The sequence below is a fragment of the Mobula hypostoma genome, chromosome 4 (genome assembly GCF_963921235.1).
Source record: "Mobula hypostoma chromosome 4, sMobHyp1.1, whole genome shotgun sequence".
Classification (NCBI taxonomy): Eukaryota; Metazoa; Chordata; class Chondrichthyes; order Myliobatiformes; family Myliobatidae; genus Mobula; species Mobula hypostoma.
Window position 1 is genome coordinate 85,443,180 of NC_086100.1, and position 24,177 is coordinate 85,467,356.

Consider the following 24,177-nt stretch of genomic DNA (forward strand, 5'->3'; position numbering starts at 1 on the left):
TCCTGCATTAGATTCATAACATCAGCAAAGCTCATTTCAGTTGGTTTGGTTGGAGCAATTAAACTTCTAAACAAACTGTATGCTATTCCACCTCTTGCACTCAATACCAGCACTCATTTTTCATCAGTTCTTTCATTTCCTTCAAAATACTGCTCAATTTGTTCAGTATACATCATCCTATTATCTGTTGTGCAATCACACCCATCTATCTTTCCAATATAGCCAGCCAATTCTGCTTTTAAAAAAAGTAATTACTGTCACTTGGTACTCACTGCTTATGAATCCATGTCCATACATAGTGTTGTGACATGAACAATATCACCAAGAGACACTGAAGGTAGTGGATATATAAGTGTTTTATTCAGCAAAAATGAGCAACAGGCTTCATACTGAGACACTTAGAAGAAGAGGCCTTCTCAACCCAATATTACATGACATTTTAATATGCTAAAGATCAAAGGTAATAGCAGGACAATTTTATAATTACAATGTACACTATCTACAATGCTTCCTTTGAATTACATATAGTTTTCAAACACTTCCTTCTTTGCACCCACACTCTAGACACCCAAAATAACCGTTAATTCCCACTGACTCTGGGCTGTGCTCATGCACTTGCTGTTGTCTGCAGTCAAATGGAAGGTCATTGTTGAGAGCTGTATTTTAAATTCGATCTACGATCCACATTCAGGTCTCAAGACTGGCTGCTGTTGATATTCATTTGCTATGTATCAAAAGTCCAGAAAACACCCAAAAACTCATTGCTTGTTTATTTTGTCTATTTATTGCTTTTTTCCTAATTTGAACGACTCCCTCTCTCTTCCGAAGAAAAACGTGCTACAGTTCAACTGGTTGGTAGCCAGTCTTCATCAGGTATAATGCCTGGGCATTTCTAGTCCAGTGGTATTTATACCCCCGTCAGCCGTCCCTCCTGATTGGTTAGTCCTCATCCAATCAGTTTTCCACTGGGAATAAATACCACCGGACTAGACATACGAAGGCATTATCCCTGATGAAGATGGCAGTGTTCGTCATCCAACGTCTGTTAAAGTCAATACTTGTAGCCAGCTGGAAGCCCGAGAAGAGTTTACATATTTTATCATGTTTCTTTTACATATTTTAGCCACTTATATTATTTTTAAATGTCGGTGTTTGATATTACTTTTTATTTGTTTTACTGTCTTTGACATTTTGTTAGTGCTTTTATCAGTATTGGGCACCATCGTGGTTAGTACAACACTATTATAGCTTAGGCCATTCTGGAGCTGAGAGTTCAATTCCAGCACCATGGAATATGTGGATTTTCCCCGGAGCTCCAGTTTCCTCTCACAATCCAAAGACGTACTAGGCAGGTTAATTGGTCATTGTAAATTGTCCTGTGATTCCGTTAGGGTTAATCATGTTTGTCGTGGTTCAGAGCTGGAAGGGCCTACTGTATGCTGTATTGCTAAATAAAAAATAAAATAAGTACTTGATGTAGACATTAACACTGCTGTTCCTTTTGTACTTAATTCATTCAGACATATATACACTAGTGTGATCCACAAAATTTTCCGTGGATCAAAAGAGGAGCGATACTGGCCATCAAGAAATTAAAATATGAAAGAAACCATCTATCTCAAATGAGTCAAGGACAGTAGAAGTGGACAAACTTAATATCTTTGTCCTTGTCATATGGTTGGAGGAATGGAGGCTGCCATTTTGTGAAGCTGCTCTGTAACCTCCAGTTTCTGAACTGGTTTTGCTCAGGAATAGCTGTATCAAAGTGCTTTGAAGTGTCACAATGATGCCCCTGATAATCTGTTGAACTAGAGATTATTTCTAAAATAAAAGTCATTTGTGAGATGTTCCTGGGATCAACATAGTTACGTTAACATTTGCACAGAAGCAATAAAGTGCAAGCATTGATTAAGAGTTGTGTAGGGAATTGCTAATTTAGATCAGTTGATGATAGATCAACACAGATAAGGTAACACTCCTCTATCTAATAAAGCAGCCACTAGGTGTAGTTCTTTCATAAATATAATAAAAATACATTTTACATGCCACCATCTAGTGGAGAAACAGTGCTGTTACAGGATAAGCCCTGATACTTAAAGCACAATATTGACAAAAGAAAATGTGTTTCTTTGAGAGGAGTTTTTATCAACTCTACTTAAAAGCAATTCATTCAAGCTTATCTGCAGAAACAGCTTAATATCTATCTTTGATGTCTCATGGTGGATAGGGGTCTGTTGTAGACCTTGACCTGGAGCTACACTCAGACTGTTTTTTTTTGCGGTGGTGGGACCCACTCCCGGGGGTCTCATGACCAACCACTTCACCAACTCCCAAGGACGTGGCCTAGAAGAGCATGCCTTTATTAGAGGGAGAGAGAGCCTTGTGGTACGTCAAATCCTTGGGTGAACGATTAGTTTTTCCTGTACTGCAGATCATGGTCTTTCTTGGGGGCTTTGCTATTGCTTGCTTGGTGGGTGGAGGATGCTGATGCTTTTTTTTGCATAAGTGGGTGGGGGTAGGGGAGGGTTGTTGTTTTACTGTCGCCTGTGAAGACTGGGGGGCTTTGGGGTTCTAATGTTTTTACTGTCATTTATTCCTTGGGGCCCTCTTCTGCTTTCATGGATGTCTGTGAAGAACAAAAAATTCCGGATGTATCTTGCATACATTTCCATTAATAAATAGAACTATTGTCTTTCTTGTTATATTCTGTACAGAGAGAGTGGTATTACAAAAAAAAAGCTGGTAATTAATCTAAGGAAGTGATTTTTGGAGGTGATATTTCTTTAACTCTAATTCTCCTGGAGGACAAATTCCAGTTCATATGATAAGAAAGGATAGTCAAAAGAGCACAGATCTAAAAATCAGCATGCCACTGAAAAAGTACCACAAACCTTCCAAGTGAGAAATTTATTGATGGCCACTGCAATTACTGGCTTTGTCAACTGTAGCATGGTCACAAGGTCCGTTCCAGACCCAATCAACATGCAGGTGAACCCCAAATGTAAAATATTATTTCCAAGAATTACTGCTGAAACAGCATTTCAGCCTGCACACTATAAACCCTGCCAATTACCATCTTGAACATGGTAGTAAAAGACCTGCTAATTGCTACAAGTTGAATCTGAAACAGCTAAAAGACGACTGAAGGGAGTGTAGAAGATCACATTGCTATATATTACTTATTCAATGACTGCTGTAAGTTTCCATTGCTCAACAATACATTGCAAAATCTGCAGTCAAATAGTAAGCCAGAGTGAATACATGCAACAGGGAGGGAAACATAATGCTGACCAGAATGAAATACTTTGAGCACCAAGCATCATGAAGTCAGAAGCTCATGTTGATTTCATAAAAGGTGTTAAGACACTGAAAATTGATCCACCTGCATTATCAAAGTGATGACTTTTAGATGCAAAGTTAGAGTAAAATAACCAACAGCAAGGTGCCATTTAGTTTAGTCCTCCATCTGGGAAAGTGAAGTGGAGCCCTGAGTAACTTCAAAAACATTTCATGCTAAACAGATTGTTATAACCACATGTACTATCTCCAATTTTCAGCTGCAAGTTCAAGGATGCTCCAACGATTTCAGTGAGAGGTCCATTTTTAGATACATAAATTCAAAACATTACATGACATGATGATAAAAGTCCAGTATTTATTGGATAATGATTCTTTTGATTTGATGTCAAGACAATTGCAATTCTCTTTTGTCAAACTTTAAATCAATTCATGAATAGGATATTATGATAATGAACTGATTGGGGGGGGGGGCGCTTATCAGAATACATTCTGAGAGGGGAAAGGAAATAGTGTACTAAAATAGCCAGAACAGCAAATTATGGGTCACCATCACAATCACCCAGGCACTGAGGTTATCAGTCTGATGAACATATGGAAGACGAATGCATGAAAATACAGACACACTGTCATTACAGATAAATAGACTCAATAACACTCCCCAAATGATCATCAATAAATATTTATGATGCAGAAGTAAAACTGTACAAACTGCAATGTGCAATTATTTAGCATTTGGTTTCATTTCACTTCCTCTGTTCAGGAGTAACCTTGGATGTGGAAAAAAAATTAAAATAAGTCTCTTTAATAATTACAGTCCCTCAAGGACTAGCATAGCATGGAAAGTGATGTCTTCAACACAAGTACGGCTGCTTAGTGCAGAGCACGTCTGATGCAGCTTATGATAGAAATCAGCTTGTAAAAAATGCTGCATTCCATTCAGTTACAACTTGAATTCTGCACGCATCTTCTGTTGATCACTTTCTAGGGAAATATTTTGCAAGAAGTCCTGCAGATAAGTCTCTGAAGGGAGTGTCTGAATCGGACTTCATCTTAGGAATCCGGCAAAGTGTACGAACACTAGGAGCACGCAGCAGCAAATTCTGTCCAAGACCCACACAGCTGGATGTCAGCCAATAGAGAGCCATTGACTGTAAGAGATAAATAATAAGCATACTTAACTACGACAACAGCACACCTCCTTTCTTGTTTCTCTTCCCCTTTCTCCAACCATGCCATGTGCAAAGAATGGTGTTTTTGGTTTATAACCCCAGCAACTAACTCTAGGAAGCATATGGATTCAACAAACATGATCCCCAAGCAAAAAAATAAAACATATAATGGGTGAGAGTATTTAAGAGCTGCATTTCCCTGATTACACAGAACACAGAGGTGCTCAACTTGCAGCAGCCCTGCACCTACAATATACACCCAGTGGCCACTTTATTAGGTATGCAAATATTTAATCAGCCACAAAACGCTGGAGGAACTAGCAAGTCAGGCAGCATCTAAAGAAGGGAATAATCAGTTGACATTTCGGGCCAAGACCCTTCATCGTGACTGGAAAGCCAGAATAAGAATGGGGGGAGGGGAAGGAGAACAAGCTAGAAGGTGATCGGTGAAGCTAAGTGGGTTGGGAGGGGGGATGAAGTGAGAAGCTGACAGGTAGTGATAGGTGGAAAAGGTAAGGGACTGAAGAAGGTGGCTGACTGGAAGGTGACAGTAATTCAAGTAGCCACGCGTTACAACAGTGATGTGCAGAAGAGCATCTCTGCAAAACATGTCGAACCTTGAAATGGAAGAGTAACGCAGCAGAAAGCCACGAACGTACACTCAGTGGTCTAACGAAGTGGAGGAACCTAATAAAGTGGCCACCGAGTATATTATCAGTGGTTACAGTAGCAGGGCAATGCTGAAGTAACCAGCATGTAGAGAGGGGATGCAAGGGAGTTTTAAAAAATATTTCTTGAGATACAGCATGGAATAGACCCCTCCGGCCCTTTGAGCCATGCCCCCCACCCCCGCAACCCCTGATTTAACCCTTGCCTAATCATGGGACAATTTACAATGACCAATTTATGCAGGCCTCTCCTTCGCAAGTTTTACCCGTCTGTTATCGCCTGTACTAGCTCCTATGTCGTGGTGTGCTGGGGCAATGGCACAACACAGGTGATGCCAACAAGCTCAATAAATGGATTAGAAAGTCTGGCTCTGTTATAGGAGTCAAACTGGACATAGTGGAGATTGTGGTAGAACAAAGAACCCTCTGGAAAGCCCTGGCTAGTCTAGACAATGTTTCTCATCTCCTGCATGACACCTTGGCTGAACAGAGGAGCACTTTCAGTAACAGACTAAAGACAACTGTGCTGCTTCAAAGGCCGCTACATGGTCATTCTTACCCTCATCAGGCTCCATAATGAGTCAACCTACAGCCGGGGAAGTGATCTTGTAATCTTTGACTTGTAAATCTTGTACAACTTATTTTTAAGGTAACTTATTTTTATTCTTTCTTGCTTCTCTTCTAACATATGTGTATCTGTGCACTTGTAATGCTACTACGACACTGTAATTTCCTTTGGGATCCAACATCTAAGATCTAGTACCTAGTCTCTGGACTGTGGGAAGAAACCGGAGCACCTGGAGGAAACTCAAGCAGCATGGGAAGAACATACAAATTCCTTACAGAGAGCTGCAGAAATTGAACCCGCGTCACTGGTACTGTGAAGTATCGTGCCCACCACTATGCTACTGTGCTGCCTGGTGATATCACAGTAAATAAAGTATTAAAGCTTTTATGATAAAAGTGAGATAAAGAGTAGGCTTTGTCCATGTCTCTGGTAGGTTGAATTAATGTTGTTAAAAATGCATATCCTTCCTAAATTTTTATACTTATTTCAATCTTTACCGATTTTTATTTCTAAAGCTTTTTCTGATTTGTTCGATTCTATCATTTTGTCCTAACTATGGAAGGAAGTTCACCTTCAAAAACCTAAAAGGGAAGGTGGCATGGCCTTGCCTAATTTTCAGTTATATTATTGGGTAGCCAATATACGTTGTCTTACTTTTTGGTCTTTCTTTTATAATCAGTCTGGCTGCCCAAAATGGGAGGCAATGGAGTTGAACTCCTATAAGGATTCCTCCATTTCCACACTTCTTGGATCTGCACTTCCTTGTCATTTGCCTAAACTAATTGTTAATCCTCTCATTAGACATACTCTGAGAATATGGGTTCAGTTCAGAAAACATTATGGTCTTCATGGTTTCTCTCTCTCTAGCCCTATTTTACATAACCATCTTTTCCGATCTTCTATGCAAGACCTAACATTTCTTGTCTGGTACAGAAAGGGCATTAGACGCTTTGAAGATCTTTTCATAGATAATCGTTTTGCAACTTTTGAACAACTCTCTGCAAAGTTTAACCTACCTAATACTCAGTTTTTTAGATATCTTCAAATTAGACATTTTATTAAGCCCTTAATACCAAATTTTCATGAAATGCCTGAAAAAAGCGTCGTAGACTTATTTCTTTGTATAAATCCATTGGGTAAAGGTTTATTAAGTTAGTGATCTTGAGGCGTGCTCCCTTTGATAAAATTAGAACTGCCTGGGAGCATGATTTGAATATTTCTCTGTCCGACGAGGTTTGGGATTCAATTCTTAAGTCAGTTAACTCAACCTCTTTATGTGCTCACCATGGTCTTTTGCAGTTCAAAGTTGTACAAAGGGCTCATATGTCTAAAACTAAATATCCTGATATTATTCCCTTTTGTGACAAGTGTAAAGGGGGCGAGGCTTCTCTTATCCATATGTGTTGGGCTTGTTCTAGTTTGGAGAAATTTTTGAGAGAAGTCTTTTCAACTTTATCCCATATTCTTAATTGCCACTTAAAACCTAACCATTTGATTGCTCTTTTTGGCACCTCGGGTGAAGTTGACATGCAATTGAGTCCGACTAAACGTTGAACATCGTCTTTTGCCTCTCTTTTGGCTAGACATCTAGTCTTCTTAGGTGGAGAGATGTTGCCCCACCCACTCATGTTCAATGGCTTAGAGACATTATGTCCTGCTTAGACCTTGAAAAGATTCATTATTCACTTCTTAATTCGGATATAAAGTTCCATAAGGTGTGGGGACCGTTTCTTGAATATTTTCATAATTCCGCTTTAGATTTAAAGGTTTATCCTTTTTTTTGCATTTTATTCCCTTACTTTCAGCTTTTTTTTTGGTTAAGTTTTAGGTTTTTTTCATGTGAAATATATTACAGTTTAAGTAGTAGGCAATTTTTTTTATATTTACAGCTCTGTGGTGACAAAAGCTCTGTAACTTTTTGTTACATCAAAATGGTTGGCTTGGAGTCGTGTAGTGGGAGGCTGGGGAGGATACTAACTTTATATGATTTTATTTTGGGTGCTTTTTCTTTACTGTTATGAATTATATATTAGACATGTTTGTTTTGCACTGTATAAATCTTTTTTTTGCTCGTGGGTGTTTTTGTTGTATTGTAGAAACTCATAAAAAAGTTAATTAAAAAAAGAGTTAGCTTTGTGAGAGTCATAACGAGCAAAATAGTGATAGTTTTCATGATCAAATGACTGTACAAAAAATCCCAGGCAATTTTGTAGCATGAGTGTTATTTGCCATATTAGTTTATGTATAGATCATTTTAATCAGAATTAGCAGAAACTAGAGGTAAGAAGATAAGCAATAATAGCTGACTTCACCTAAATGCAAGCATAAGAGCAGCAATCACTTACCGAAGGGACTGCTGCAGCAATTGGAACCATGAGCACTGAAAATCCACGGATCATGTAGGTGATGTATTTCTGAAATTTTGACAATTCTATTTTCCGGAGAGCAAAAATCTGTACTTGAACATTGGGTATAAAAACATCATTTAGGTTCTGAAGCAGAAGAGCCAGATATGATCAAAGATATGATTAAAACAATTTTTTAAATCACAATAAACTATTAGCATCATGCTTTTAAAGTTAAGGGGCATAACCTATGCAAATATTTACTTAAGACTATCTTATGGTAGTAGATGACATAAATTGAAATTATATCTGCCAGAATAAGTATTAGAGCAAGTATTATTATTATGTTGGAAACTATGTTTTAAGAACAGAGAAATTATTAGGTCATAAAGCATTGAAAAATTATTTGACTTACTAAAATGATTTGTTCATACATTATAAGCTCACAAAATAATCACAATCCTCAGTACTGATCAAACAATCTCTAAGGTTTTAAGTAAGACCATTCATGTATCTAGAGTGACACACATCAAAGTTGCTGGTGAACGCAGCAGGCCAGGCAGCACCTCTAGAAAGAGGTACAGTCGACGTTTCAGGCCGAGACCCTTCATCAGGACTGTTGTTTGCGTTGTTATGTATCTAGAGTGGATGAGTTCAGTTGTACACAAAGAACAACCTTGAACAATAACTTACATTTCATGCATTTTTTATATGTTAAACTAATACCCCATCTGCCTTTTCAGGTGGAGGTAAAACTTCCAGTAGCACATGAAATTCAAGACTATATTCTGCCCAAGGTCTATACCTTAACCAGCATTACTGAAAGTGATGGTTTGGCTATGGGCACATTAAGATAGATAATATTCCATAATTCTGAAGTATATAATTGAGCATAAAATATTTAAGACATCCTGAATCATGGAAAGCACCATAACCTGATCTTAATCCTATTTCCAACAATCAGTACTGGGATCTAAACAGTGATGCTGTTCCTGTATCTATATTCAAAAATGCATATATTTCTAGTGCCTTTTACAACTTCTGTGAGTATTTGACTAAAGGTTGTACAATAATTAATCATGCAAATATAAATAAAAACTGTAATGGGTTGTATATCCTTTCTCACTTTTAAGGACTCTTCATCTCATGTTCTTGATAATTATTTATTTTCTCTTTTGCACTTGCATAGTATGCTGTCTTTTGGTAATTAGTTGTTTGTTTGTTTGCCCTGTTGGGCGCGGTCTTTCCTTGATTCGATTATGGTTCTTGGATTTACTGAGCATGCCCACAAAAAAAAAACGAATCTCAGGCTTGTTTATGGAGGTAATAAATTTATTTTGAATTTTGTAAAATATATAAAGCATAATTAATAGGATTTTCTTGCATGATAGCAAATTAAATTAAAGTAAATCGGCTTATTGTTGTCAGATGTATTGAGGTACACTGCCTTCCATCCATACAGATTAGTTCATTGCAATGGTGCACTGAGGTTGTACAAGGTAAAACAATAATGGAGTGCAGGACAGTGTTACAGTACAGAGAAAGTGCTGTTAGACAGTAAAATCACAATAAGGTAGGTTGTAAGGTCAGGAGTTCATCTTATCTTACTAGGATAATATTCAATCATGGAGAGCCAGAGACTGTACTTGAGTCTGGTGGTACGTGCTTTTAGGGGTGTCAGGGAGGGGTAGCTCCTCTGCTGAGGGAACATGTCGCGTCTTTTCAGGCGGTTTGTCCACCTTTGGTCCCCACCTGGCACGCAGCTCTCACCTGTGGCTCTCTGTAGTTGTTTGCATGTAACAGCGGCCACACCCTGGCTGGGCAACCGCCTCAACAAGCCGGCTAAACCAGGTGAGGGTAGCTGACGGGTCTCAAACACTCGGTGAGATAGGGAGTCGTCTATCCCAGCATGTGAAGGCAGACTCTGGCTGATTGAGCGGACGAGACCAATGGAAAGTCCAGCGGTCATGAAGGCGGTCTCTGCGAGTGTTGTGGAACGTGTAGAGCACGACATGACACAGAAGATGTCCTGGTCATCCATCGTGCCTAGTCCCATCTCCAGCCGTCTCAACTCTTGTCTTGCCACTGGATCCAGATGGGAAATGGGAAGAGAGAGTGAGGCTGTCACTGCACAACTCTCCCTCACTTAAATCCAAATCAAGCGCTAGTCTCGACACCATCATTAAATGGTGTCGAGACCTTCATCGACGACGATGGACGAACAACATCTTCTGCCCAATAGGAAAGGTGAAAAGAGGGAATGTCCAAGGTGGTTGAGATCTTTGATTATGTTGGCTGCTTTAACAAGGCAGTGAAAAATGTGGACAGGGAGGATGATTTGCATGATGTGCTGAGCTGTGTCCACAACTCTGCAGCCTCTTGCGCTCATGGGCAGAGCCATTGCCACACCAGGCCATGGTGCAACATAGGGTCAAAGAGGACATGCCAAATTTCTTTTGCCTCATGAGGTACTGGTGAGCTTACTTCGCTGAGGCACCAACATGGTTGGATCAGAACAGGTTTTTGGTAATGTTCATTGCTAGAATTTGATCTCTCAACTCTTTAGACCTTAGCATCACTGAAATAAAGATGAACATGTGCACTATCCCCTTCCTGGTCAATGACCAGCTCTTTTGTTTTGCTAATATTGAGGGAAAGGTTGTGATAACATCACGTCACTTGGCTCTTTATCTCCTTCTTGTACTCCTGACTCATCATTATTTGAGATACAGCACACTACGGTGGTATCATCTGCATTTAAAATAGTCTAGGTTAAAACAAAGTGGATTCAATAAGTGCACTATGGAAAACAACTGACACAATCTACTCAGAGCCACTACAAATATCAGAAAAGATATGTTAGAACCTACACAATACATCCAAATATATACAATGGGTAAAGGACAATAACAGAGCACCAATTCCTGATGCAAAGTAGGATAAATGCAGTGTTTTAAGTCTTCAGGTGTGATAGCTGAGGGAATTGCAAAGCATGGCCATTCTGTCCAAAATTATCTTATACCTATGATTTCTAGTTACTGGTCGTTCTGTTAATAGCACATTTATTTACTTTACAAAATCCTTCACAATATCTGCATTTGGATCATTTATGCAGAATATATGAAGGACATGATGCCAGATCTTCACTTCAGTTTATTCAACAAGAGTGGAGGTCCATTAAATGATACATCCTACAAAAGCTTACTTAAGTACAGGTTGCAAATTTCTGAAACCACACTTGACTTCCCCATCAACTCCTACAGGTCTTGCTCACAAGCTTTTCAGTTCAGAGGTTCATTTTTAAAATGACTGCATGAGAAAATGAAAACATGTAATTTTTTTCATTCAAAGCATATTTAAAATCTAGTGAGTCTGTGGAGGAGAAAATGCCAATGCCAAGAAGATTAAATATTCAGTCAACACACATCAAAGTTGCTGGTGAACGAAGCAGGCCAAGCAGCATCTCTAGGAATAGTTACAGTCGACGTTTCGGGCCGAGACCCTTTGTACTGCTTGCAGGAGGAGTGATATGCATGCACCTGTGCCCATTTTACATCAAGTAAAATTCATGTAAAAGGGTAGCAATATACAGTACAAGCCATCATGGGAACTATAAAGAGACAATGAGTCACCAGCTACTATTCTGGCACAGAAAACATGCTTAACTAACTCACTGCTCTAAGAATTGATTGGACTTTATTTACTACATCCTTCACATACATGAGGAGTAAAAATCTTTGTTACACCTCCATCTGAATGTGCAAATTACAGTAATTTGTAATAAATAGCATGTACAGTAAGATTATATAAAACAACTGTCACTATAGTTTAGATATACAATAGTGTCAGCGTGAATTAATCAGTCTGATGGCCTGGTGAAAGAAGCTGTCTCGAAGCCTGTTGGTCCTGGTTTTAATGCTGCATTACCGTTTCCCAGATGGTAGCAGCTGGAACAGTTTGTGGTTGGGGTGACTCGGGTCCCCAATGATTCTTTGGGCCCTTTTTACACACCTGTCGCTGTAAATGTCCTGAATAGTGGGAAGTTCACATCCACCGATGCGCTGGGCTGTCTGCACCACTCTCTGCCCAGTCTTGCGATTAAGGGAGGTACAGTTCCCATACCAGGCAGTGATACAGCCAGTCAGGATGCTCTCAACTCTACCCCTATCAAAAGTCCTTAGGATTTGAGGACTCATGCCAAACTTCTTCAACCATCTGAGAAGAGGTGCTATTGTGCTTTTTTCACCACAGCCGGTATGTACAATCCAAGTGAGATCCTCGGTGATGTGTATACCAAGGAACTTGAAGCTGTTCCTCAACCCAGATCCATTGATGTCAATAGTGGTGAACCTGTCTCCGTTCCTCCTGTAGTTCACAACCACCTCCTTTGTTTTTGCAACATTGATGGAGAGGTTGTTTTCTTGACACCACTGTGTCATGGTGTTGACTTCTTCTCTGTAGGATGCCTCATTATTATTTGAGATAAGGCCAATCAATGTAGTATCATCTGCAAATTTAATTAGCAGATTGGAGCTGCAGGTGGTGACACAGTCATGGGTGTACACAGAGTAAAGGAGGGGGCTTGGGACACAGCCCTGGGAACTCTTGTGTTGAGGGTCAGACGGGCAGAAGTGAGGGAGCCCACACTTACCACCTGCTGGCGATCTGACATGAAGTCCAGGATCCAGCTGCACAAGGGAGGGTGAAGGCCGAGGTCTCTGAGCTCCTTGTCGAGCCTGGGTGGAATTATGGTGTTGAATGCTGAACTGTAGTCCAAGAACAGCATTCTCACATAAGTATCCCTCTTCTCCAGGTGTGTAAGGACAGTGTGTAGAGCTGTGGCTATTACGTTGTCTATCGATTGGTTGTGTCGGTAGGCAAATTGTAGGGTGTCCAGCGTGGCTGGTAGCATGCTGCAGGTGTAGTCCTTGACTAACCTCTCAAAGCATTTTCTTATTATTGAGGTGAGTGCAACAGGACACCAGTCGTTCAGACATGCTAACCTTGATCTTTTTAGATACAGGGACAATAGTGGATGTTTTGAAGCAGGAGGACATTCTATACTGGAAGAGGGAGATTAAAGATACCTGCAAACACACCAGCCAGATGTGCCGTGCACACACTGAGTACCCACCTGGGATGCCATCCGTTCCCACAGCCTTGCGGCTGTCCACTCATTGGAAACACCTATGTACTTCAGCCTCAGAGATGACAAATGTGCAGGTCGCATCAGCGGCTCAGTGTCAGCGACATCGAACTGAGCATAAAAAAGATTTAGCTCATCTGGGAGAGAGACAGCAATGTTGGCAGCACCAATTGCGTTTAGCTTTGAAGTTTGTGATGGTGTGCAGACCTTGCCATAAGCTGTGTGTGTTGTTGGTGAAAATAACACTAAAATGTTAAATAGATAGCAATACAACACACACAGAAAATCCTGGAGGAACTCATCGTGTTGATTGGATTTCCAGCACCTGCAGATTTTCTCATTCGTGGAAAGAGAAAGCGATGTTCTTTTTTAATGGTGAACACATTTTCAAAACAACATTCTTACCTCAACTATTAAAAGGTTAATGAGCCCCAAGGATATGGGCATTATCCAGGTTGAATCAGGCAAAGTCAAATCAGGAAACCAGAGTGTGCCACCCACTGATAGGTCCTGAGCACCAGATACTATAACACAAAATGGAATAACATTAGTTATCATCAACCAAGACTTACAAGAATCTTTCTAAAACCAATTGTCTGTAATCTCCTGCCATGCTACACACACGTTATAAATGTGCTATTAACAGGATAACCAGTAAGCAGAAATCATAGATATAAGATAATCAGAAACATTACCGATGAAACCCAGAGTTGCTACCACTGCCATATGTAAGTTACTTTGTTATTTAAGTAGCCTGCCATTAACCAACCTTAGCAAAGAATTAACCCTTAGCAACATCCTTAATAACCACATTTGCACCTGATGAAAGTAAGATGACTTCTGAAAGTACAAATACCTTCCGACTCTTCCTTACCATTCTGCTTACAGCCTCAAAAACTGAAACATCTAACCAGAATCAGGTTTATTATCACCGGAATGTGACGTGAAATGTATTAACTCAGCAGCAGTTCAATGCAATACATAATATAGAAGAGAAAATATAAATAATAAATAAATCAATTACAGTATACGTATATTGAATAGGTTAAAAATCGTGCAAAAATCAGAAACACTGTATATTAAAAAAGTGAGGTCGTGTCTAAGGGTTCAATGTCCATTTAGGAATTGGATGGCAGAGGGGAAGAAGCTGTTCCTGAATTGCTGGGTGTGTGCCTTCAGGCTTCTGTACCTCCTACCTGATGGTAACAGTGAGAAAAGGGCATGCCCTGGGTGCTGGAGGTCCTTAATAATGGACACTTCCTTTCTGAGACACCGCTCCCTGAAGATATCCTGGGTACTTAGTAGGCTAGTACCCAAGATGGAGCTGACTAGATTTACAACCCTCTGCGGCTTCTTTCAGTACAGTGCAGTAGCCCCTCCCCCAATACCAGACAGCGATGCAGCTTGTCTGCATGCTCTCCACGTACATCTATAGAAGTTTTTGAGTGTATTTGTTGACATGCCAAATCTCTTCAAACTCCTAATGAAGTATAGCTGCTGTCTTGCCTTCTATATATCGATATGTTGGGACTAGGTTAGATCCGCAGAGATCTTGACACCCAGGAACTTAAAACTGCTCACTCTCTCCACTTCTGATCCCTCTATGAGGATTGGTATGTGTTCCTTTGCCTTACCCTTCCTGAAGTCCACAATCAGCTCTTTTGTCTTACTGACATTCAGTGCAACATTGTTGCTGCAGCACCATTCCACTAGTTGGCATATCTCACTCCTGTACGCCCTGTTGTCACCTCCTGAGATTCTACCAACAATGATTACATCATCAGTAAATTTGTAGATGGTATTTGAGCTATGCCTAGCCACATAGTCATGTGTATAGAGGGTAGAGCAGTGGTCTAAGCACACACTCCTGAGGTGCGCCAGTGTTGATCGTCAGCGAGGAGGATATGTTATCATCAATCCACACAGACTGTGGTTTTCTGGTGAGGAAATTGAGGATCCAATTGCAGAGGGAGGTACAGAGGCACAGGTTCGCAACTTCTCAATCAGGATTGTGGAAATGGTGTATTAAATGCTGAGCTATAGTTGACGAACAGTATCCTGACATAGGTGTTTGTGTTGTCCAGGTGGTCTCAAGCCGTGTGGAGAGCGTCTGCCATGATGTGTTTCACTTTCATTAATCTACAGTATGTTGACTCTCCTCAATTCCTATTATCATTTTTGAAGTACCATTTTACTGCTTCATTAATAATATTCTATCATTTTCTGTTTTATTAATATGAGGCCAACTGGCCTGTAGTTCTCTGATTTCTCTTTCTCTCTTCTTAAATACTAGGGACATATTTGCCATTTTTCCAATCTGTGGAAGGAAGCTAAGACTACATGCCGTTTTGGAAGGTACGTGTCAGTACCAGGGTGCTCAAAGCCTATGCCCCTCAGCTATGTGGAGTACTTCGCCATGTATTCAACCTGAGCCTGAGGCTCCGGAGGGTTCCTGTACTGTGGAAGACATCCTGCCTCGTCCCTGTGCCGAAGACGCCGTGCCCCAGCGGCCTCAATGACTACAGACCGGTGGCATTGACCTCCCACATCATGAAGACTCTGGAGAGACTTGTTCTGGAGCTGCTCCGGCCTATGGTCAGGCCACACTTAGATCCCCTCCAGTTCGCCTACCAGCCCTGACTAGGAGTTGAGGATGCCATCGTCTACCTGCTGAACCGTGTCTACGCCCACCTGGACAAGCCAGCGAGCACTGTGAGGGTCATGTTTTTTGACTTCTCCAGTGCATTCAACACCATCCGCCCTGCTCTGCTGGTGGAGAGGCTGACAGCGATGCAGGTGGATGCTTCCCTGGTATCATGGATTCTTGATTACCTGACTGGCAGACCACAGTACGTGTGCTTGCAACACTGTGTGTCCGACAGTGATCAGCAGCACTGGGGCTCCACAGGGGACTGTCTTGTCTCCCTTTCTCTTCATCATTTTCACCTCGGACTTCAACTACTGCACAGAATCTTGTCATCTTCAGAAGTTTTCGGATGACTCTGCCATAGTTGGATGCATCAGCAAGGGAGATGAGGCTGAGTACAGGGCTACAGTAGCAAACTTTGTTATATGGTGTGAGCAGAATTATCTGCAGCTTAATGTGAAAAAGACTAAGGAGCTGGTGGTAGACCTGAGGAGAGCTAAGGTACCGGTGACCCCTGATTCCATCCAGGGGGTCAGTGTGGACATGGTGGAGGATTACAAATACCTGGGGATACGAATTGACAATAAACTGGACTGGTCAAAGAACACTGAAGCTGTCTACAAGAAGGGTCAGAGCCGTCTCTATTTCCTGAGGAGACTGAGGTCCTTTAACATCTGCCGGACGATGCTGAGGATGTTCTATGAGTCTGTGGTGGCCAGTGCTATCATGTTTGCTGTTGTGTGCTGGGGCAGCAGGCTGAGGGTGGCAGACACCAATAGAACCAACAAACTCATTTGTAAGGCCAGTGATGTTGTGGGGATGGAACTGGACTCTCTCACGGTGGTGTTTGAAAAGAGGATGCTGTCTAGGTTGCATGCCATCTTGGTCAATGTCTCCCATCCACTACATAATGTATTGGGTGGGCACAGGAGTACATTCAGCCAGAGACTCATTCCACCGAGATGCAGCACTGAGCGTCATAGGAAGTCATTCCTGCCTGCGGCCATCAAGCTTTACAGCTTCTCCCTTGGAGGGTCAGACACCCTGAGCCAATAGGCTGATCCTGGACTTATTTCATAATTTACTGGCATAATTTACATATTACTATTTATGGTTCTATTACTATTTATTATTTATGAAGCAACTGTAACGAAAACCAATTTCCCCCGGGATTAATAAAGTATGGCTATGACTATGAGTATGACTAGGAAAATGGCAACCACTGTACCCTTTACCATAACAGTTTCCTCTTTAAAAACCTGGACTGTCGGTTACTGGATCCTGGGGAATTACAGCCTTTCAGTTTCATTAATTTTTTTTTTTCAAATGCTCCTAGCAGAAAGGTTACTGGAGAGAACACACAGTTCTTTTCAGTTCACCTGTCCAACATGTGTTCCACTGCATACCATGCTAGAGCATACAATATAGGGTATATGGGATTTTTTCTGGAAACCCAGATGGCATTAACAAGTGGCGACTCTTTGCATGCAGTTCTGCTGAGGACAGATTATCAAACTGACTGAACAACTGGAATTCAGAAAATATCTTGTGCAAATCATGTTAACTTTATAAATGATCAACCATGATTAAGCAATTTCAGACTTTGGATGTCTGCCATTTTTTGGAGAGGTTTTCCCGTTTCTACTGTGACGTCACTGCCTCATTCCAAAAAAAAAACAAGTCAAGCCATTTGACTACCAGAATGCAACTTCCTTAAACAAGGAATAACCGTAGTACGTCTAACATGCTGAGGAAGCTGAGTACCTGCTGAAGGATCAGATGCTGCCAGACTCAGGTTCCTCAAAGCAAAAGAGATGCATATCCAAAGTGGCAGCTGGACCCAGACAAGGAGACTAGCTTTGAAAGGATGACAGTTGTCACGCACATACAGTTCCGAGATGATCCTTTTCAAATTTTTCCTAAAATGGAAACTGACACCCAAGGGACAAAATAATTAATTAAAACTTCATAAAAACCACCTGCTTAGAAGTTGCATATTCCATAGTTTTGGCTTCATTTACTGAAGCTACAAGGTAGCATATTCCATCACATTCCCAACTTACAGAAGGCTGAACAGGCTTTGGGGAGAATAGCAAAGCCCTTCACAGTGAGATAGGTACTAACTCCTATAGCCACAAAATGTACATGGTTGATGCATTTAAGTTTCTGCTCAATAGTGACCCCAAGAATATTAATGGTGAGGGATTTAATGGATTTAATACCCTTGAAAAAGAAGAGCAGTAATTAGGAAAAGGTCACTGCTTGTGTCACTTTCTGCATCTGTCCATGTCGGGAAGCTTATGTATTGCTGCACGTAGGCAGGGGCTGCTTTTATTTTCTGACAGCAGTGAACTGTTGTAACAGCACACAATCATCAGCAAACATCCTATTCTAACTATATGATGGAACAGGTCCTCGGTGAAACCGTTATGTCTAATTCTCTGCCATGAGGTGCTATAATCAGAATTGTTCAAGTCACATCTTTTCTCTGGATTTCTTTCTACTTCAGTTTCACCAAGGTTCTTTGATGCCATGTTCCCACAATGCTACCTTGATTTCAAGGTTTACAACCATCCTCTGGAATTTCACACTTCTGATCATATACCGAACAGGAAACCTGTGAGCTGCTGAGCAAGTGCTGCTTGATAGGTTTATTAATATTTTTCATCGTATTCCTGACAACTGAAATTGAACTAACGAGGTAGTAATTGGTTAGATTTGATTTGCCCTGTATTTGTAGACTGAACATATCTATACAACCTTCTACATTTTGTGCTGGATGCCACTGCACTGCTGGTATGGAAAGCAAGGTATCAGAACCATAGCCAAATATTGTTATATCAAATTTCATCCATTTTTAATGGTGTATAGACTGTAAGGACAAATATCCTTTCTGTGGTTGGCCCATTTTTGTCACATGACCCAAGATACAGTGAAAATCTTGTCTTGCATGCAATTAATTCATACAGATCAATTCACTAAAATAGTGTAATGTCGTAGTACAAGGTAAAACAATAACCGAGTGCAGAATAAAGTGTTACACTTAGAGAGAAAGTGCAATGCAGTGGACAGTAAGATGCAAGGTTACAACAAAATAGATGTGTGATCAAGAGTCCACAAGATGCAAGGTGACAACAAAGTAGACTGTGTGGATTACAGTCTATCTTACTGTACTAGGGAGTTACTCAAGAGTCTTACAACAATATGATAGAAGCTGTCCTTGAGCCTGGTGATACATATTTTCAGGCTTTTGTATCTTATGACTAACTAAAGGAGCAAGGGGAGAAGGAGAATACTTGGAATGTGTGAGGCTTTGGATTTTTTGGAAGCAACAAGATGTGTAGACAGAGTCCATGGAGGAGAGGCTTGTATCCATGATATGCTGAGCTGTGTCCACAATTCTCTGCAGTTTCTTGTGGTCCCAGGCAGAGGGGTTGCTGTACCAAACCCTGATGCGTCTGGATAGGTTACTGTCTATGGTACTTTGACAAAAAATTATTGACGGTCAAAGAGGACAGGGTAAGTTTCTTTAGCACCCTGAGCAAGAAGAGGTGCTGGTGAACTTCTTGGCTGTGACATCAACACCGTTGGACTAGGAAAGGGTATTGGTGATGCTCACACCAAGGACCTTGAAGATTTAAATCCTCTTGCTTCAGCACCATTGAAGTAAACAGGAATGTGTGTACAACCTTCCTTCTTGAAGTCAATGACCAGTTTTTTTTTGTTTTGCTAACATTGAGGGAAAGGTTGCTGTCATGACACCATGTCACTAGACTCTCTAACTCCTTCCTATATTCTGACTCCACATTATTTGAGATACTGTTCATTATAGTGGTATAACCTACAAATTTGTAAATACAAGCTAGAGCAGAATCCGGCCAGGCAGTTGTGAGTGAATGGTGAATAGAGTAGGGGCTATGGACACAGCCTATGGGGCACCTGTGTTCAGGATTATCATGTGGTAAAGGTGTTACTGCTGGTTCTTATTGATTGGTGTCTGTTGGTCATGAAGTCAAGGATCCACTTGCAAAAGGAGGTGTGCAATTCCAGGTCTAAGAATTTTGAGATGTTTGGTTGGTAATATAGTACCGAAGGCAGAGCTGTAGTCAATAAACAATAGATAAACATAGATGTTTTTACTGACCAGATGCTCCAGAGAAGAGTGTAGGGCCAGGGAGATGGGATCTGCCTTAGATCTGTTTCAGCAGTAGAAATGCAGTGGGTCGAGGCTGTCTGGGAGGCTGGAATTAATGCATGCAATGACCGGCTTCTTAAAAGCACTTCCTGATGGTGAGTGTCAGAGCCACAGTGCAGTTGTCATTATGGCAGATTGAAGCAGGGAGATGTTAAAAATGTCTGCCAGTACTTCCTCCAGCCGAAATGTGGAGAGTCTATGGACATGGTCGGGGACATCATCCTGATTAATTGCTGTTTGTGAGTACACTCTCTGGAAGACTAATCTTATGTCTACAATAGTGACTGTGGGTTTAGGCTGCTGGGGTGGATGGTAATATCTCATTCCCTTTCTGTTCAAAACATGCACAGAACGCACTAAAGTGGTCGGGAAAGAATGTCCTGACATCAGCAATGATATCAGGGCTGTCAAGTTATAACATGCAAGCACTGGTTTCACTGACAGCTGTTCTGGGACTTGCTTTTTGGACTGGTACTGTCTCTTGGCATCCCTAATAACTTTACAGATTTATTGTAAAGGTCATGGACATTAGTACAAGACCAAAATAAATTAATCATTTGACGTTCCTGATCGTAAGTGGTTAGACGATTTGGTCTAATATTTTTTCACGTAAGGACTGTGTTCACTTAACCATGTTGGCATGAGAAAGCTTATGAAGATATTTAATTGCCATCATTATTCATGACTAGACATTGCAGCTCTATACTGCTGTAAACCATTTGTTGCACAATTACTAGAACATCACTAGGATGACGTCTCAGTTTTATGAATGCCAGATGTTTTAGTTATAAAGATTGTTATAACATACAATTTTGCTACTGCTGATGTTCACAGACCCTAAAATGTGTTGAAGTTTTGAGCTCACCTATTTAATACAAATGGTTGTGTCACATAAACACAAGAGGCATCCTCCATGTGAAACTCCACAAGTGATGATGCCTACAACAATTTCACATTAATCCTTCTTCTCTAACCTAGTTACTGCAGGTCAAGTTCTTTTGGTCTTATCCCCTTGCATCGGTTCTATCTGAAACTGGCAGGCTTATCTTTCAGATCTAACAAATTTATTTAACAGTGTGACGAGAATACACATAAAGTTAAGATGTTTGCTGGCCTGGGCTAGCATCAGTGGCATCAGCAGTTGGTCTGCCACCTGCCCTCAGGGGAAGGAGAGATAAGGAACAATGGAGCAGCGTCTGGAGATGTGTAATGAAGGGATGTGGGAGGGAGAGCTGTCTGGAGCGGCTCCCCCCTTTGAACCCTGAACTGTTTGAAGTGATGGACAGGCGATACCCCAGCAGGGGGATAAAAAGGGACAGGTTCGCTAAGACAGACACACACGCCACCCGAGGTAACGAGACCCTGGAAGCGGTGCGCTTCTCACGAGTGGGTGAGAAGTACCAGACAACGACAAGGGTGGAAAGGTACGATCAGCGGGAACCCGGTGTGTGTCCGCCCTTGCCTGGGTGCCGGGTTCACTGCAGAGGATCGACCGCATCTGGAGGAGGGGTCACAGTCGGTGACCTCAGGTGACATCACCAAGGACCCGCCCAAATGCTGTTTGTGAGCAATCTCGCTGATCTGTGAGTGAAGCCGTGCTGAGTGCTGAGTTGTTCCTGTTCTCTCTGTCTCTCTTCCCCCACGTTGTCCATCGCCATGGAAACGATTACTGCGAACTGAACTTTGAGTCATTTTGAAATTTGGTCATTTACCCCTAGACAACGATAGAGCTTGATTGATGCTGTTATCTTAATTCTGTGCACATGTGCGTTTATCATCGCTGAACTGTTGCATTTATTATCCTTTCGATTAATGTGTTGCTTGTTTCTTTAATAAAACTTTCTTAGTTCTAGTACTCCAGACTCCAACTGAGTGATCCATTTCTGCTGGTTTGGCAACCCAGTTACGGGGTACGTAACATAAGTGGGGTTCTCGTCCGGGATTTTGAACGCTAAATTTGGGACGGAGTAAATTGATTGGGTTAAAATTCCCGAAAGAAAGAAAAGACAAACAGCAGAAATGGAGGTTGAGGAATTTATAAAGGCGCCGACCTTGGAGGCATTAGAGGATGCCAGGAAATCGGAATTGATAGCTGTGGCCAAACGGGTGAATCTTGCTAAGGTGAAGTCGACAATGAGGAGAGAGGAGATACACAGAGCTATTGTAGAGCACTATGTATCTAAAGGTGTGTTTCCCCAAGGTGAGCTGGGGGTGGTGTCTATTGAAAAACCTGCTGGAGACGCGGTACAGGTACAGCTTGAAAAACTGAGACTCGAGCACGAGTTCCGGGTACGGCAGTTAGAACACGAAGAGAAGCAGTTAGAAAGGCAGGAGAAAGAGAGAGAGTTAGAAAGGCGAGAGAGAGAGAAAGAGGTAGAAAGGCAAGAGAGAGAAAGACAGTTGGAGAGAGAGGAGAAACAGAGGGAAAGGGAATTTGAGCTGGAGAAGTTAAAGATAAGGGCCGAGCAGGGGCTCGTGCCGAACCAAGGTGGAGGGTTCCGGGCGACCCAGGAGGTTAGGCTGGTTCCCCCATTTGACGATACCGATGTGGATCGGTACTTTCTCCACTTCGAAAAAGTAGCTATAAGTCAGGACTGGCCGAGGGATAAGTGGGTTGTTTTACTTCAGAGTGTACTGAAAGGGAAAGCCCAACAAGCTTACTCCGCTTTATCCGCGGAAGATGCCCAGAAGTATGAGGTGGTGAAGGAGGCCATCCTCAGGATTTATGAGTTGGTCCCGGAGGCATACCGGCAGAGGTTCCGGAATGCGAGGAAGCGGTGGGACCGCACGTATTTGGAGTTTGCTCGCGAGATGCAAACATATTGTGAGCGTTGGTGCGCCTCGAAAGGGGTAGAGGGGGATTATGACAGACTGCTGCAGCTGATTCTGATTGAGCAGTTTAAAGGTTGTGTCCCTGAGGGTATGAGACCCTACCTCGATGAGAAAGAGGCAGCCACGTTAGCCGCAACTGCTAAGTTAGCGGATGAGTATGCGTTGACGCATAAAATGAAGTTTGCCCCGAGTAAAGGCTACCAGAAGGGTAGTCAGGACGACGGGGAGAGTCCGCCGGAAAAGTCAGAAAGTAAGCCGGGGACTAGTGAAAAGGATAAGGTAGACCGGGAGCAGCCTGATAGGAAGTCTCCTGGGGTCGTCTGTTATAATTGTGGGAAAGTCGGACACTTTGCGTCCAGGTGCTTTGGCCCAAGGAAAGGAAAGACGGGGGTTCCGACTGGCTGTATTGAGCCGGCAAACCCACCCCCAAGGGGGAGGAGGTCTGATAAAGTTCAGGAAGGGCGCGAGAAGTTTATCTCGGCCGGATTGGTGTCAGTGAAGGAGGGGTTAAAACCAGTTCCAGTGCGGACCTGGAGAGACACGGGAGCGTGTCAGTCACTAATACTGAAGAGTGTATTAGAGTTTGGCTCAGAGACTGAGACTGGGGAGGTCAGTGTGATACAGGGCATTGGACAAGGGACTGAAACCGTGCCTTTGCACCAGATACACCTACAAAGCAACCTGGTCTCTGGACTAGTCACAGTCGGGGTGAGGTCCGAGTTACCGATGAAAGACGTGGAAGTCTTGCTCGGAAATGACCTCGCGGGAGGAAATGTGTTCCCCGCCGTAAGACTGACAAGTCAGCCTGCCAGCATGGAGGCCCCGCCCGTGGACTCGCAGGTTTATCCCGTTTGCGCAGTAACTCGGCGGATGGCGAGGAAAGCTGCAGAGGCCGACATAAATTTAGCTGAAACGTTTCTGCCCACCCTGTACGGGGGGGAAATAGAAAGTGAAAAGACGGAACGAAATGAAACAAGAGGAAGTAAGGGAGCTGAGGCAGACTTAGCATTAGCCAGGGGGGACTTTATACAGGCCCAGGAGCGGGACGAGGAGCTGATGGATTTGGCAGAGACAGCTCTCTCCGAGGCCGAATTAAAAAAGGAACCAGTAGGCTATTATGTAAAAGAGGGAGTACTAATGAGGAAATGGAGACCACCTACTGTGCCCGCAGATGAGGAATGGGGAGTTGTACACCAGGTGGTAGTGCCGAAGATTTATAGGGGCGAGATTTTTAACCTGGCCCACGAGGTACCCCTCGGTGGACACTTTGGGGTGAGGAAGACAGTCGACAGAATTATGAAAGACTT

General features: G+C 42.1%; 1 protein-coding gene across 6 annotated transcripts in view; it reads right to left on the minus strand.

The window, feature by feature from the left end:
* Positions 1–413: 413 nt before the first annotated feature.
* The window catches only part of LOC134344863 (cytochrome c oxidase assembly protein COX18, mitochondrial), a 35,224-nt gene continuing 11,460 nt past the window's right edge, over positions 414–24,177 (minus strand). For all 6 annotated transcript variants that reach the window (XM_063044980.1, XM_063044978.1, XM_063044982.1 and 3 more), the window contains 4 exons: positions 17,608–17,774; positions 13,602–13,720; positions 8,051–8,158; positions 414–4,448 (listed from right to left, as the gene is read on the minus strand). In XM_063044980.1, coding sequence (XP_062901050.1) covers positions 4,275–4,448; positions 8,051–8,158; positions 13,602–13,720; positions 17,608–17,774 — 568 coding nt within the window. In that variant the 3' untranslated portion in view covers positions 414–4,274. The remainder of the gene's footprint in view (positions 4,449–8,050; positions 8,159–13,601; positions 13,721–17,607; positions 17,775–24,177) is intronic.